We start from the raw sequence: 14,490 nt of genomic DNA, 5'->3' as shown, positions 1-14,490 counted from the left end.
TTTGGTTACCTAACCGTTAATGTTCTTAACAACCCGAACGTGATTCTGGGGTTCAGGCACAGCTCTTTTCACCCTACACATTCTCACCCTGCCTAGCTCAGATTGCTGGCTAACAATCGTTAAACACTTGGCACTTTCAAAGCAGGTTCTGTTGTGTGACTTTGAACATGACCTTTCCCCTCTCTGGACCTCGGTTTCCCCATCTGTAAAGTTAAGAGACTTGTCTCGATGACCCTTGAAGCCCTTTCTGGCTCAGACTTTTGGGGACCCTCTGGCAGGAGGGGACCTGTCGTTGAAAAGTGAGGCTTACAGCCCAGGCGAGCTGGGATTGAATCCTGGCTGAGAAGCTTCCTTGCTGTGGACACTTGAGAATTTCCTCAACCTCTGAAACGTCTGCATCTAAAACGTGGGATGGTCAGTCTCTGTTCAGTCAGCTCTAGCAGCTGGCAGGCTCAGACGGGCCCATGGACACGGAAACACTTGAATCAGTCTATCTGGAAACACTTGAATCAGCCTATCCGTTGGGTCAGCGCTGGTTCTCACAGGATGCTTGGCCCAGATGGGAAGTCTGACCTGGGAAACCAGCGGGTGGTAGAGCTTTCTATGGGACAGGGCACCTGGGTGTTCCAGGCTCCTGATTGCCTCCTGGGCCTGCAATCCTACCTGCCAGCCTGCTCCTGGCCCCCGTGCTAGCCCTGCATTTCTGGCGACAGACATTCAGGTCCAGGTCAGTTCAGGTCCCAGATTGTCATTCTTAGAAGTGACAGCCCTCAGCTCTAGGAGACTTAACCCTTGCTGTACAGAGGTGGCTGGGACCTGGGGAGAGGGATGGAAAAAGTGAAGGGGCCTGGGCAGGGGAGAGTGTGGAGAGATGAGGAAGGAAGGGCAGGGAACACAGAACTCTGTCAGGAGGAGATGAGAAGCCCAGCCCTGGGCAGACCCTGGAGGGGAAGGTGGTCTGAGAATCGCAAGGAGGGCTCCACTGGTTACTTGACTGTGAACCTTTCTGGACCTCAGACTTCCTACCTGTGACATGGGGAGGACTTGACTGTCCCTTCCTTTCCCCCATGGCTGGTGGGGGGCTAAGAAAAGACTCTAGACATCAGTGGTTAGAGAAACACTTGGTGTCTCTTAAGGGAAGAGGCCTGGGCATACCTTAGGGCACAGAGATGGTTTGAGGGGGCCCAGACCGGCTTTGGGGCTGGACAAGAGAGGAAGAAAGAGTTCCTTCTTGGGCCTGGACCACTCCCCCAATCTCTCCTAAAAGCCACAGTCCCTCAAGTATGGATAAATGAGGCTCTAGAGCCAGTGGGCATCAAGAGCTCCTTCCCTCCACTGATGGATGCAAAAACCAGTGGGTGCAAGTTTAAAGAGAAACAGGATAAGTTGCATAGTCTCAAAGTATCTTCCTCAAAGTATTTATTAGTTTCAGCAAGAAAAATAATATCACAGTGGAGAAACCTAGTAAACCCCACCTTAGCCAATGAACAAGGTTAATGTCACCAGCCCTAAGACACGTCAACACACGGACGCTTGAGATGATGGACTGAGAAGACCACAACGACACTTCTGTGCTTTTCTTGCCAAAATGCATCACCTCAATCTGATGTTGAGAAAATATCAGAAAAACCCAAACCGAGGGATATTTTCAAAATAACCGACCAGTACGCTTCAAAAGCGTCAAGGTCTTCAAAGAAAAGGAACGACGACGAGGGACTGTCACAGACTGCAGGAGACATGACAACAAGTGAGTGGAATCCTGGATTGGATCCTGCAACAAAAAAGGATCATTGGTGGAAAAACTGGTGAAATTCAAGTCTGTCGTTAATTAACAGTATTGGGTCAATGTTAATGTGTTGGTTTTGATTGTTGTATAATGTTTATGTGATCTGTTCATATTAGGGGAAGCTGGGTGAAGGGTACACACAGACTCTGTACAAATTTTGCAACTTTTTCTGAAAGTTTAAAATTATTTCAAAATAAAAAGTTAAAAAAAAAAGAGCTCTCTCCCCGAGCCGTTGTCTATTTGTGAAGGAGTCAGAGAAACTGGGTGACAGGGAGTGTGGATCAGAGACCTGAGAATTCCGTGCTTCCCTGCTGCTCCCTCCCTGGCACCTTTACATGTTGAGTTAGAGCTGCTCCCAGAAGCCTTCCGGACTGGCCCTGCCAACATCTTATCACAACCATCCCTCCAACAAATTTTCACCACTGCCTCTGCAACACGGATAATTCCAGGTCTGTTACATGGTGTAGTGGGTTGAAGAGTGTCCCGCTCAAATTCATGTGCACCCGGAACCTCAGAATGTGAACTGATTTGGAAATAGGGTCTTTGCAGATGTAAGAATTGAGAGAAGATCATACTGGATTAGGGTGGGCGCTAAATCCAATGAGTGTCCTTAGATAGAAAAGGACACATGGAGACACAGAGACACACGTGCTGTCCACGTGAAGACAGAGGCAGAGATTGGGGTTTTGTTGCCACAAACCAAGGAATGCATGGAGCCGCCAGAAGTTGGCAGAGGCAAGGAAGGATTCTCTCCCAGCACATCCGTAGGGAGTGTGGCACCTTAATTTTAGACTTCATGCCTCCAGAACGGTGAGAGAAGATTTTCAGTTGTTTTTAACCACCAGGTTTGTAATAATTTACTTCTGCAGCCTCAGGAAATGAATACACATGAATTGCACTTTTCTTATGTTTGTTCATATCTTCAGTAATTCTGATGGGTAGCCTCTCTTTCCTTTCAGGCTGGGGGCTTCCAAAGAGACAGTCTCTTCCATTAGATCGGGCTCTGAGAGTAGGGCCTGTGCCTCCCTCCTCAGACTGGGCTGTCCCTAGGTCCCCTCCTTCCTTAGGATCCCATCCCCTGTGTGGTCCTCAGCACACAGTGTGAGCTCTGTGGGGGCTGCCTCGCCCTGCCCCTTCACCAGTTTAGATTGGCACTGGTCCGCCCTACCACAGGCTGGTGCCGGGAGACTCACCAACCACAAGACGCACTGCCCCAGGCTCCTGACATGCCACACAAAGCCTGCCTGGGACCCCAGAGGTTGGGGGGGGGTACTCCAGCTCCAACAGACAACCTCCCATCACATTAGCCACAGCTGCCCCCGAAAGCTGCCTCTCTTCAAAATGTCAGGAACACCGGGCTGGGCTATTTGCATCTAGATCCCTGTGTGCAGGGGGAAGGGGACTGGCCTTAGGATCTGAGCCAGGGTCTAGTCCTGGGTGAGGGAGGAGATCAGACTTGATTCCCATGCTGGGATTCCAGGGTCCATGGAGGTAGGGAGGAGGCTGGCAAAGGTCTCTTCCTAGATGGTGTGCGTGAATTTATATGTCATGGGTTCCCTACCCTGCTTGTCTTTTGGATTCCCCTTGGAGAGGGGCAAGGAGGGAGGATCTTTTGGGTTCCACTGAATCAAGTGAGAGGGAAGAAGAGCTTTTCCTGTGTCCCGTGCTCCAGGGATTCTATCCGTGGTTCCCTGTGGTGGAGAGAGGGTGGTAGGTGGCACAGAGGAAGTGGGTGTTGGGCTCTGCACCCACTGGTGTCCCCCCGGCTCCCTCTGGACGCTGCATTCTTCTCTGGAGAGCACCCCATCCGTGCTCCACCCCACAGCTGACTGCAACATCTCCTAACAAAGGCTTTCTCCTTCAGCCCAAATCCCTGCTGCCTCTCACTGAGGAAGATGTAGGGCTGGGCCGGGGCTGCGGGAATCTCCTCTGGAAGGAGATTACGGGTCCCTGTCAGGCGTGGTCACTCGCTTACTCACATACTCACGTACTTGAGCGTCCTCAGCATGGCAGTTTTGTGGAGCCCACAGCCTCGAGTGTCTGTCTCAGCATTGTCTTCTGAGCCCCAGTGGCAGGGGGCAGGGAGGGCAGCTCCCTGACCTCTGCTTTGGGTTAGGGTGGGGGGAGAGGGAGGCATCGCTTCCCTGCAGGGAGCCATTGATCCTAGGAGGAGTGTTGGAACCTCCAGCAGGAGCTGTTAGGACCTGTCTGGGGAGATGGGACGTGTCAGGCAGCCCCAGACACGACCACATTCCTCCCAACATGCCTGCCGGGGTCCGTGGGGCTGAGGGGCGGCAGGAGGGCGGGGTGAGGCTGAAGGGGGTGCCTTTAGAGGTTGTCTGGGAGACCTGGCATAGCTGAGGGCCCCATATACAAACCTCCGAGGCAGAACTTGATGGACCCCTGGACGTGTCCCCTGACCCTCGGGCCCTCAGTAGTCCGGGACCCTTGAGTTCACTTTCAGGTGCCTGCACTCCTCCCGTCACCGAAAACAAACAAACCAACCCCAAACATTCCTTGAGTCGGCTCCACAAGGGGCTCAAACAAGTGTACCCGAGCCAGACCCTCCCACGAGGGGCTGCCCTGGGGGCCTGAGAAAACACCTGGGGCTGGAAGCAAAAGGGCCCCCTCCAGTCCTGTTCCAGTAGTGTTGCTTCACCCCCCTCTGGGGCCCAGACTGGGCTACAACAGTGCTACCCAGACTTTGTGCCACACTCAGCATACAAAACGCTTTCACATCCATTGCCACGTTGAATTCTCAGTGCTGACTCTGCAGTACTCCCACTTTACAGATGAGCAAACTGAGACTCCAAGGAGGGTCAGGGCCTGGGTCACACAGGAGTAAATAGCAGAGTCAGGACTCAGTCTGACTCCACGCACTTTCCCAGTGTCTCCTGTGACACCACCTGCCTTTGGCCAGACTGAGCAGCCAATGCCATGGGCCCAACCACAGATGTGTGGAGGATCTTAGGGTCTGTGCCTAGGGCTGGGGAGAGCCGCCTGGATTTCCCTTTACCGGGGGTGTCGGGAGAGAAGCCTGAGCCACCTGACTACTGGCTGGGCATGTTTCGGGGATGTGACAGGCCCCGTGGCACAGTCCAGCAGGTCAGAGTTGGGAGGGCCCCAAAACCTTGTTTCTTTTTATGGGTGGTAACGCTGAGGGGGCGTCTCTGTGCCCCGTGTGACCTTGCCATGCTGGTGTTCCTCCTGGAACATGGAGTGCTGGGCTTCCTCTAGGTGGAGGTCAGAGACCCACCTAGTTAATGGGGGCTAACAAGTCACTAGGTTTACGGTGCAGAGACCCTCTCCCACCACCTGGCTGAGCCCGGCATGCAGAGGGCTGTGCTCCCAGGGCCCAAAGGGAAAGTGTAGCCTGTGGGCCCATACCTCCTCCTGTGACTCACACCTGGTGGGACAAGAAACCCGAAACACCCCGAACAATGAGTTTCCAGTAAAATATGACAGACATGATGGGGCGGAGGAGAGGAGGGATCTGACTGGGAGTTGGCACTGTCCCCTGGGTGATGAAAGCCAAGGGGAATGGAAAATGCCAGGCCCGCCCTCACCCAGGAGTATAAAGCCTTGCATCCCTTCCTAACTCACCCAAGCACCTTTCTCTTCTCTCTGCCGACTCACTCGCTCGCTCACTTCCCTCCTTGACACCATGACCAGCCGCCAGGGCACATCTTCCAGCTCTATGAAGGGCTCCTATGTCATCAGCGGCGGCTCCAGCTGCGGGTCTTCCGCCAGGGCCGGAGGCTCCTTCCGGGCCCCCAGCGCCTACGGGGGCCTGTCCTCCTCCCGCTACTCCTCCGGGGGTGTCTGCGGGGTGGGGGGCGGCTATGGTGGCAACTACAGCAGCAGCAGCAGCTTCGGTGGGGCCATGGGTAGCGGCTTCGGTGGAGGATACGGCGGTGGGGCTGGTGGCGGCTACGGTGGTGGCTTCGGTGGTGGCTCAGGTGGTGGCGTGTGTGGCGGCTTTGGCGGTGGTGATGGGCTCCTGGTGGCCAGTGAGAAGGTGACCATGCAGAACCTCAACGACCGCCTGGCCTCCTACCTGGACAAGGTACGCGCCCTGGAGGAGGCCAACACTGACCTGGAGGTGAAGATCCGCGACTGGTACCAGAAGCAACGGCCCACTGAGATCAGGGACTACAGCGCCTACTTCAGGACCATCGAGGACCTGAGGAACAAGGTGCGTGGACCAGGCAGCGGGAGGTGCCGCTCTGGCCAGCTCATTTAGGAGCAATGGCTGCTTCAGGCCACTGGTTACTTGGGATTCTTAGGCAGAAGAGCTTCCAGCTCCAGATCCCTTCTTTTGGCTCTAGATGCCTCCAACAGAGCTGGTCTATGAGAAGATGGTCTCCCTTCCCCTATCTTGTTCATGCCTCTCTGAGCTCCAGATTCTCAGACCACAAGAGACCAGGGATTCCTACCCTTACATTTTACAGAGGAAGAAGCTGAAGCTTTGGGCTGTCTGCCCAAGGTCACACAGCAAATTAATGGCCGAGCCAAGCCTAAAGCCCTAGTGCCCCACCTGCCAGTACAGGAGGCAGCAACCCGTTCTCCAGCACAGGGGAGGAGCGAGGCTCTAACTGCTCCAGGCTAAACATCCAAGTCACTCATTAGCTCATTAGTCTGGGCTGTGGCGGCTGCTGCCCGTGCGCCCTGGCACGGGTGGCCCCTCCCCACAGCCAGGAGGGCATGGAAAACCCACAGAGACAGTCACTGGTGGCCCACTTTACGTGCCCTGCGTAGGAGAGGGCCTGGGGGGCTTGTGTTATCTGACTCCAGCCCCCGTTCCTTGCTCCCATGTCACCCCAGGGATCTGCTGACCCTGCTTCCCTTGGTATCTGGCTCTGATGCTTTGAGTGGATTAGGGAAATCAGATGATGAGGGAGGGAACTCTAGCCAGTCCAGGGTTCTACCTTTGTTTGCTTTCCTTTTGCTTCTTCTTGTCGAATCCCCTGTGCCAGCTGGATCTCAACTTTTGGGAAAGCCCCACTTTGAGATCCTGTGCTCTGAAGACTTGAAAAGGAGTATACGTGCCTACAGAGGACTGGCAGGGCTGACTTGTGCAGTGAGAGCAGAACTCAGATCCGGAAGGGGGTCTGGAGAGTCCAGTCACTCCCCTCCTCTGTGGGTCGGGCACTCGAGGGCCTGAGACTCATCTCAGGCTTTGCAGCAACTCAGTGGTAGATACAGGATCAGAACTCAAGGGCTTTTTATCTAAGGTCAGGGCTCTTTCTACCCATTCTGCTGACCACGAGTAGCCAAGTCCTGGGTCAAATCTGGACCACTGTGAGTTACCCTTTAGGCTGCCGTGGCAAAGGCTTGTGGGGAGTAGCAGGGACTCAGGCAGAAGCATGAAAGCAAAGTCCTGATGCAGGCTGCAGTCAGGTCTGGCTAGTGCTGTCCACTGGACCAACGACCTGTGCCCTTTCCGCCTGCAGATCCTTGCGGCCACTGTGGACAATGCTAACATCGTGTTGCAGATTGACAATGCCCGCCTGGCCGCTGATGACTTCCGCACCAAGTGAGTTTGCAGTGGTGTTTCAGAGCATCCCGTCTCCCCTGGGTTGGGCATTTTTGGAGAAGTGTTCCCTGAACAGAGCTGGAATGTGCCACAATGGCTGTGTTGAAAACCCCTTGGGGTGTTTGTAAAAATACGAGACTCTTGGGCCCCACCTTTGGGGTTTGGATTCAGTTATTATTATTATTTTTTCATTCAGTTATTTTTAATAGGCTACCTGGGTGATCCTGACCCACAGCCAGATTAGGGGGCCACTGCTTTAGGGAGGGGCAGTCCCCACTTCCCCGCCTGCCCCTGAAGTGCAGGAGGTAGTCCTATCTGGAGGCCTTGTGTGTTACTGGCTGGCTGAAGCCAGAAGCATCGCCCCTCCGTGAATTCTATAGCACGATCAACTGTCTTATTCTTGGCACTGTCCCCCTCCCCAGAATTTCAGATCTGAGGAATAATGGGCTCTGTGTCCATCCGTGCCATCTTCAAGACTGGCTCACTAAACTGCCCACAGGATGCCAACTATGGGCAGAAGCTGCAGGGGGAAGAGAACAGAGCCTTCAGTGTGGCCAGGGAGGGTGTCTCATTCCTTTTTCCCTGGGTCATTCCAGGTACGAGACGGAGCTGAACTTGCGCTTGAGTGTGGAGGCCGACATCAACGGCCTCCGCAGGGTGCTGGATGAGCTGACCCTGGCCAGAGCTGACCTGGAGATGCAGATCGAGAGCCTGAAGGAGGAGCTGGCCTACCTCCGGAAGAACCACGAGGAGGTGAGAACCAAATGGAAAAGCCAGCTTAGAGGGTTAGCTGGGAGGGAGGAGATGGTGGAGAGGAATGTTCAGACCTGGAACACCTCTGACTAGGGAGCCCTAATCGGTTGCCATAGTGAGGCCCCTGACTGTGGACCGTTCTTTGGTTGTGCAGGAAATGGCTAACCTGCGAGGCCAGGTGGGCGGGGATATCAACGTGGAGATGGATGCCGTCCCCGGCGTGGACCTGAGCCGCGTCCTGAACGAGATGCGCGAACAGTACGAGAAGATGGCGGAGAAGAACCGCAAGGACGCCGAGGACTGGTTCTTCAGCAAGGTGGGTGGCATTCGGAGTGGAAGGGACCCAGGACGCCTGCCTCCGTGGAACTTCCAGTGCCAACGATGTTTTCTTTTCTGCAGACAGAGGAACTGAACCGCGAGGTGGCCAGCAGCAGCGAGATGGTGCAGAGCAGCAAGAGCGAGATCTCAGAGCTCCGGCGCACCATGCAGAACCTGGAGATCGAGCTGCAGTCCCATCTCAGCATGGTAGGGGCGCTGCCAGGCTTGGGGGGCGGCGTGCCCAGGGTCCTGGAGGGAGAGAATGACCACCCTCATGGATTCCTGATCTTCTTTCCTTCCCTCACAGAAATCATCCCTGGAGAACAGCCTGGAGGAAACCAAAAACCGCTACTGCCTGCAGCTGTCCCAGATCCAGGGGCTCATCTGCAACGTGGAGGAGCAGCTGGCCCAGCTGCGCTGCGAGATGGAGCAGCAGAGCCAGGAGTACAAGATCCTGCTGGACGTGAAGACGCGGCTGGAGCAGGAGATCGCCACCTACCGCCGCCTGCTGGAGGGCGAGGATGCCCGGTGAGTAGGGGCCCCCTCTCAGTCCCGCTCCGCCCTGTTCACTCACTGCCCCCTGTGTGTCTGATCATTTTGCCCCTTTTCTGTCTTCACAGCTTCCCCACCTCCCAGTTCTCCTCTGGCTCTCAGTCATCCAGAGATGGTAAGAATTTCCTCCTCATCAAGCCTGGACTCAAGACCACCCCCTGTCTCCCAGCATGTCTAGGATGTTAGATGGGAGCTTCTGGAGGGGTTGAGCTAGGGTTTTCTCACCCAGTATCCCTTATGCACCTCTGTGGGTAGAAGAAGCCATTTCCTAAACCCTCCTTATGGCGAGGAGTTGGTGGCCCCCTATGTGTGGCAGATCCCATAGTTCTGGCGGTCAGCATCAGGGACAGAGCCCCACATGGGTCTTCCCACGAAGACCAGTCCATTTGGGCAGATCTGGATGGAACCATTTTGGGCTGAGTTATTAGGAAGCTCCAGTCTGAAGACACAGACTCTGCCCCTGACCTTCGGGAGCTCTAGTCTGAAAGAAATGTGCTGATGATATCCGTGCCGGGGCGAGAGCAGCGGGTGAAGTGGTAATCAGGGGAGAGGGCAGCAGGGAGACAGTTTGTTTAAGTGCCCTCGCACTCCTGATTTCTCCATTGCCTATCCGCCGCTGAAAACACCCTCTCTCCCCTCTTCCCCAGTGACCTCCTCCAGTCGTCAGATTCGCACCAAAGTCTTGGATGTGCAGGACGGCAAGTTGGTGTCCTCCCACGAGCAGATCGTTCGCACCAAGAACTAAAGCTGCTCTGCGCTGTTCAGGCCTAGAAAGCTCCCCATGTGGACACAGATTTCCCTGGGTGAATCCCCTGTCCTGTCCCCCACCCCCCACCGCAAGCACTTCACACCTGAGCCTTGTTTCACCCTTGCCCCTCCCAGCAATCAATAAAGCTTCATTATCTGAATTGCACAGCTATCGCCTCTGCCTGGTCATTGTCAGGAGGGGTGGTGGGGAGAAAGCGGAGGAAGCATCTCTTTGGAGCTCTCATAGCACCTGGCTATGTCATCCGGGGCTGGGAGAAAGGACCTGGGGGCAGATCAGGCCCAGGTCCCAAGATGGCTTTCGCCATCGCAGAAGATAGATGTGTGTACCAGGTCATTTGTGGTGTCTCCTGGGGCATGGAGGAACATGCATTCATTTACTCACTGATCCATTTACTTATTCGTTCAACAGGTATTATTGAGTGACTTTTGTAAGCCAGGCACTGTGCTAGGTGAGGGATTTCTTAACACTTTGGTCTTTAGGGATTCCTTTGAGTATATATTGAAAACTGTAGATCTCTTCCCATGCCCAATAAGCATACACACATTTGCATATAATTCATGAGATTCACGGGCTCCCTAGAGCTCATCAGTTGAGGTCCATGAACCCAGTCAGAACTCATGTTTTACTGAGAGTCTTGTCTCCCTCCATTCCACCTGCCCTTGCCTTCACAGCTGGGTCTGAATCCTGCCTGCTCTTAGTTGACATAGAGTAAGTTGATTAGCATCGCCAAGCCTCAGTTTCCACATCTGTAAGGTGGGCACAATGACAGTACCTACCCCGGGAGCTTTTTGTGAGGATCGAGCTGCAGTCCCATCTCTACCACATGTGCCTGGGACAGTGTCAGGCCTCTACCACAGTGTCTGGGACATGTCAGACACTGTGGTAGGCCTCTACCACATGTCAGGCCTCTACCACAGTGCCTGGGACAGTGCAGGCTCAGGGCACGGCTGTGTGAGTGACACTGTGTGAGTTACCTCTTGTCCATGGTGGCTCTCGTCCATAATGAGAGCTTTTCTTAGAGGCTTGGGAACAGGCTGACTGGTTTCTAACCCTGGCTTTGTTCTTCTTTTACATTTTAAAAATATCTTTATTGGAGTATAATTGCTTTACGATGTTGTGTTAGTTTCTGCTGTACAACAAAGTGAATCAGCTATACGTATACATATATCCCCATATCCACTCCCTCTTGAGCCTCCCTCCCACACTTCCTATCCCACCCCTCTAGGTCATCACAAAACATCGAGCTGACTGTGTCTTTATTCCTGCCCTGCCTGGCTCTGTTCTGAATCAGCTCCATGACCTTGGAGAGTCTCTGTTTCCCCATTTATTCAGGAAGCATGGTGAACTCTGCTTCTCGGAGTTATATGGGAATCCAGGGAGTGAGTGCACATCTAGAGCCAGGGCGGTAGGAGGCTCCTCCCGTGGGGAGTGTCTTTTCCTCTCTTTGGGGGGTTGGAAAAAGAGAAGGAAGGGGAGGACATCCACCTGAGCGAGGTGGGGAGGGCTCACCGCCCCAAGCTAGGGAAGAGTTGACTAGGAACTGTGTCACTTTCTACAGCTCATTCATTTAGCCACGTGAATGAAGCTTTGAGGGGGAGTCAAGGGTGGGACTAGGGTTAAAGAAAAGACTTAGTCTTTGAAGGCAAGGGGACCAAAAGCCTGGGCTGGAATCAGACATCCTGAGTTGGAGTCACGGCTCCTACCCTGACTAGCCGGGAAGGATCTGCGCAAGATCCCCGTTTGCAAAACAGGCAACGACAACCCTCCCTGCACGAGGCCGTGGAGGATTAAATGATCTCATGTAGGAATGGGTTTAGCGTTGTAGTTGGCATGCAGCTTGTGCTCCATAAATGGAAGTGTAAGAGTGTGAGTTATTAGGAAAAGGAATGAAGTCATATTGGTTTCTTTGACCTCATTTTCACCTCAGGAAAGGAGGCCTGAAACTCTGGGATGTCTCTTTACCTGAGTTTTGGCTCTAAAAAGGGTTTATCTGGGGTGATCTCTGGGTGAGGGTGAGCCATTCTGGAGGTGAGTGACAGAGTTTTGGAGGAATGAGGGGACAGTTCTGGGAGGCGGGAGGTTTGAATGACCTTCCTCGGAGACTGGGAAGGGATGGTTTTATGGCCCTAAACGTGATAGGACCCTGGTGGGGAGGGGCTGCGTGATGTTCCTAGGGATGCTGGACCCTGGGGACCAGCGTTCTCAGCTGGGCAATGAGCTCAAGTGGCATGGAGTCTGGGGAGTGGTCCACATTTGGGAGGCCACGTGGGCCTGGGCAGAGAGCAAAACATACCCTTAGTCACCGATGAGGACTGCATTAAGAATCCCCAGACATCACTCTGCCTTGGAGGTGGTACCAGATTAAAGTTTCCACCCCCAGAGGAGAGCTGCTTTAGAGGAATATGGAAATGTGAGATTTCTTAGACCTGACTGTGCGGGGCTGGGCTTCCTGTCCTTGTGGGTAGCTGCTAGATGGGGAAGGTGTAGCTGGGGGCCGCCTGCCAGGAGGCAGGCTCAGAGGTGGGAGGGAAGGAAGTCAAGCAGTGGGCTTTGAGGTGGTCCCACCCTGTATGCTGGGCCCTAGAGGGAAGGAACAGACAGGCAAGTGTCTCAGAGTCCCACACAGAGCCCACTGGCTCACCACCATACCCCACTAGGGAGAGTGAGGCCAACACTTTATGTCCAGCTGCTGACCAGCGCTCTCGTCCACAGGCCCTGGTGCCACAACTACCCACCCAGCTAAAGACCTGGGCCATTCCCTCTGACGAAGGCAAGGCCGCCTACCCCCTTGTCACCCCAGATCTAGATGATAGGAAACTAGGAGAGTGACTTCATAGCACAGTCTAGTGCACGCAGCAGGAGCTGTCTCTCAGAGTCCTGGGGCCGGTCGCGGGGCCCCTCTGGCTCCACTTCCCCCAAAGCAATTAGGAAGGATGACCCTCTCTCCGCCCTCAGAACACAGCACAGAAGGGCAGTGCTGAAAGGCTGCAGAGATCGCTCCTCCAACCTCCTCCTCTTCGGAGCCGGCTCCAGGTCACACAGATGGAAAGTGGCTAAGCTCAGCCCCGCTTCCTGGTCAGGCTTGTGCTCATTCCTGTTCTGTAGTCTCTCGGGATGAAGCTGAGAGCCCAACAGGACCAAGATGAATTTCTCCTAGCTGACTCCAAGGTTTTTGTTTCATGGGACAGTGCCCATTTTGATATTCTGGGTCTCCTTTAGTTTGGGGGGTGCTCCTTTTTATTGTGAAAAGACCTCAAACATGTCCAGGGGCCGGTACAGGCAACAGGTGGTCTACCTCCCTATATGGTTGTCTGATCAGGTGAAGGGCACGTCCTCACGGCAGCAGGTGACCTGGTTTGGGTAATGTAGCCAGCTAGTCCCATGGGCTGGTGTTGGACGAGGCAGCCCCAGGGAGGCCTGAAGCCCAGGAAGATGGCGGTCCCGACGTCCTGACGGGATCCTCACTGAGATCGGATGCTGCCATAAAGGGGACAAGGGGGCGCTAGGGACTTCCAGGGCAATGCCTGGACTCAGGCAGACACAAGACAGGCACCAGCTCCGAGGGCTGCCCTTTGCCAGGCCAGCACTTTCCTGATGGGGTTCCCAGTGCAGTACTAGCCGCTGTCGGGAATGCCTGGGAAAGAAAGTTTTCTTCCTTTTTCTGATGAACTTTGGGGTGACGGCATGGGAGAGAGGGTGAAAAGAGACACAGAGAGATGGAGAGAAATAGACATGCATATAGACAGAGAGAGAGAAAGAGAGAGAGAGGAGTCAGAGAAAAAGAGACAGAAACAGAATCAGAGAAAGACAAGAGTGAAGGCCCTGGGCTTCACTGGAGTCTTACCTGGAGGCCTGGAGGGTCTTTGACGGAAGAAACCATGATCCTCCAACCTTTGTGTGCCCTTCTCCTCAGCGCCGCTTAGCACAGGTGGATGGGAGCTCAACAGACTAGGAGGATGGACTTATTAACGAGAGGGCTGAGAGCTGAAGTTGTCCACATAGTCCAAGGGGAAGTTGGGGGCAGACACTGCCATTGACAGTCGGGAAAACGTCTTGCTGTGTGCCAAACCCCCACCCACAGATATACAATACTAGCTCTTTTGAGCCTCACAGCAACCCGGTGAGGTCAGAACTGTTTTTCACCACCAAAATCCTTTGCTTGACAACTCACTGCCCTTTGGCCATACTGGCCTCTGTTCTGTGGCCGTATTGCTTCTCCTCACCTCAGGACATTTGCACATGCTCTGTCTCACCCCCCCCCCCCCCCAACCCACTGCATGGCCCAGGATGCTCTTCTACTGGCTCACTCGTACTCACCCTTCACTCAAGGGTCTCTTTCTCATGGCGACACTCGCTGATCTTCCTGACCGGGCCACACCCTCATTATGTGTATCCCATTCGCCTATGGACAGCACTGCCCTTGTTGCGGAGTACGGGCTCTAGGCACGCGGGCTTCAGTAGTTGTGGCTCATGGGCTCTAGAGCGCAGGCGCAGTAGCTGTGGCGCGTGGGCTTGCTCCGCGGCATGCGGGATCTTCCCGGACCAGGGGTCGAACCCGTGTCCCCTGCATCGGCAGGCGGGTTCCCAACCACTGCGCCACCAGGGAAGTCCTGAGAGGAACTGGAGGGAGCTGCAAGTGTGCACATTCTCTGAGGTACACAGGGTGTGTGGGAGCACTGTATGGTTTAGTTAGGGGGTCTGGGGAATTGTGGGAGATGGGGCCGGAATGAAAGATTGGGATGGGCCTTGGATGCCAGGAATGTGGACCCTGTCTTG

At 54.5% G+C, this 14,490-nt stretch overlaps 1 protein-coding gene and 1 long non-coding RNA gene across 3 annotated transcripts in view; one reads left to right on the top strand and one right to left on the bottom strand.

Annotated features, from left to right (window-relative positions):
* Nucleotides 1-1,401: 1,401 nt before the first annotated feature.
* Nucleotides 1,402-5,247, bottom strand: LOC117309751 (uncharacterized). The gene is made up of 2 exons (XR_004524055.2): nucleotides 3,778-5,247; nucleotides 1,402-1,771 (listed from the first exon to the last, which is right to left on the bottom strand). It is a non-coding gene; the product is annotated as an uncharacterized lncRNA (long non-coding RNA).
* A 150-nt stretch (nucleotides 5,248-5,397) lies between these two features.
* Nucleotides 5,398-14,490, top strand: part of LOC101329169 (keratin, type I cytoskeletal 14) — a 69,586-nt gene continuing 60,493 nt past the window's right edge. The window contains exons 1-8 of one of the 2 annotated variants that reach the window (XM_033848439.2): nucleotides 5,401-5,981; nucleotides 7,240-7,322; nucleotides 7,919-8,075; nucleotides 8,230-8,391; nucleotides 8,475-8,600; nucleotides 8,701-8,921; nucleotides 9,014-9,060; nucleotides 9,593-9,858. In XM_033848439.2, the coding sequence (XP_033704330.1) occupies nucleotides 5,451-5,981; nucleotides 7,240-7,322; nucleotides 7,919-8,075; nucleotides 8,230-8,391; nucleotides 8,475-8,600; nucleotides 8,701-8,921; nucleotides 9,014-9,060; nucleotides 9,593-9,690 (1,425 nt within the window). In that variant the 5' untranslated portion in view covers nucleotides 5,401-5,450 and the 3' untranslated portion in view covers nucleotides 9,691-9,858. Of the gene's footprint in view, nucleotides 5,982-7,239; nucleotides 7,323-7,918; nucleotides 8,076-8,229; nucleotides 8,392-8,474; nucleotides 8,601-8,700; nucleotides 8,922-9,013; nucleotides 9,061-9,592; nucleotides 9,859-14,490 lie in introns of those variants that run through there. The other variant, XM_073797283.1, reaches the window with a different exon arrangement.

Source organism: Tursiops truncatus, chromosome 20, assembly GCF_011762595.2.
Source record: "Tursiops truncatus isolate mTurTru1 chromosome 20, mTurTru1.mat.Y, whole genome shotgun sequence".
Classification (NCBI taxonomy): Eukaryota; Metazoa; Chordata; class Mammalia; order Artiodactyla; family Delphinidae; genus Tursiops; species Tursiops truncatus.
Note: the sequence above shows the minus strand (reverse complement) of the source record. Positions and strands in the feature narration are given on the sequence as shown.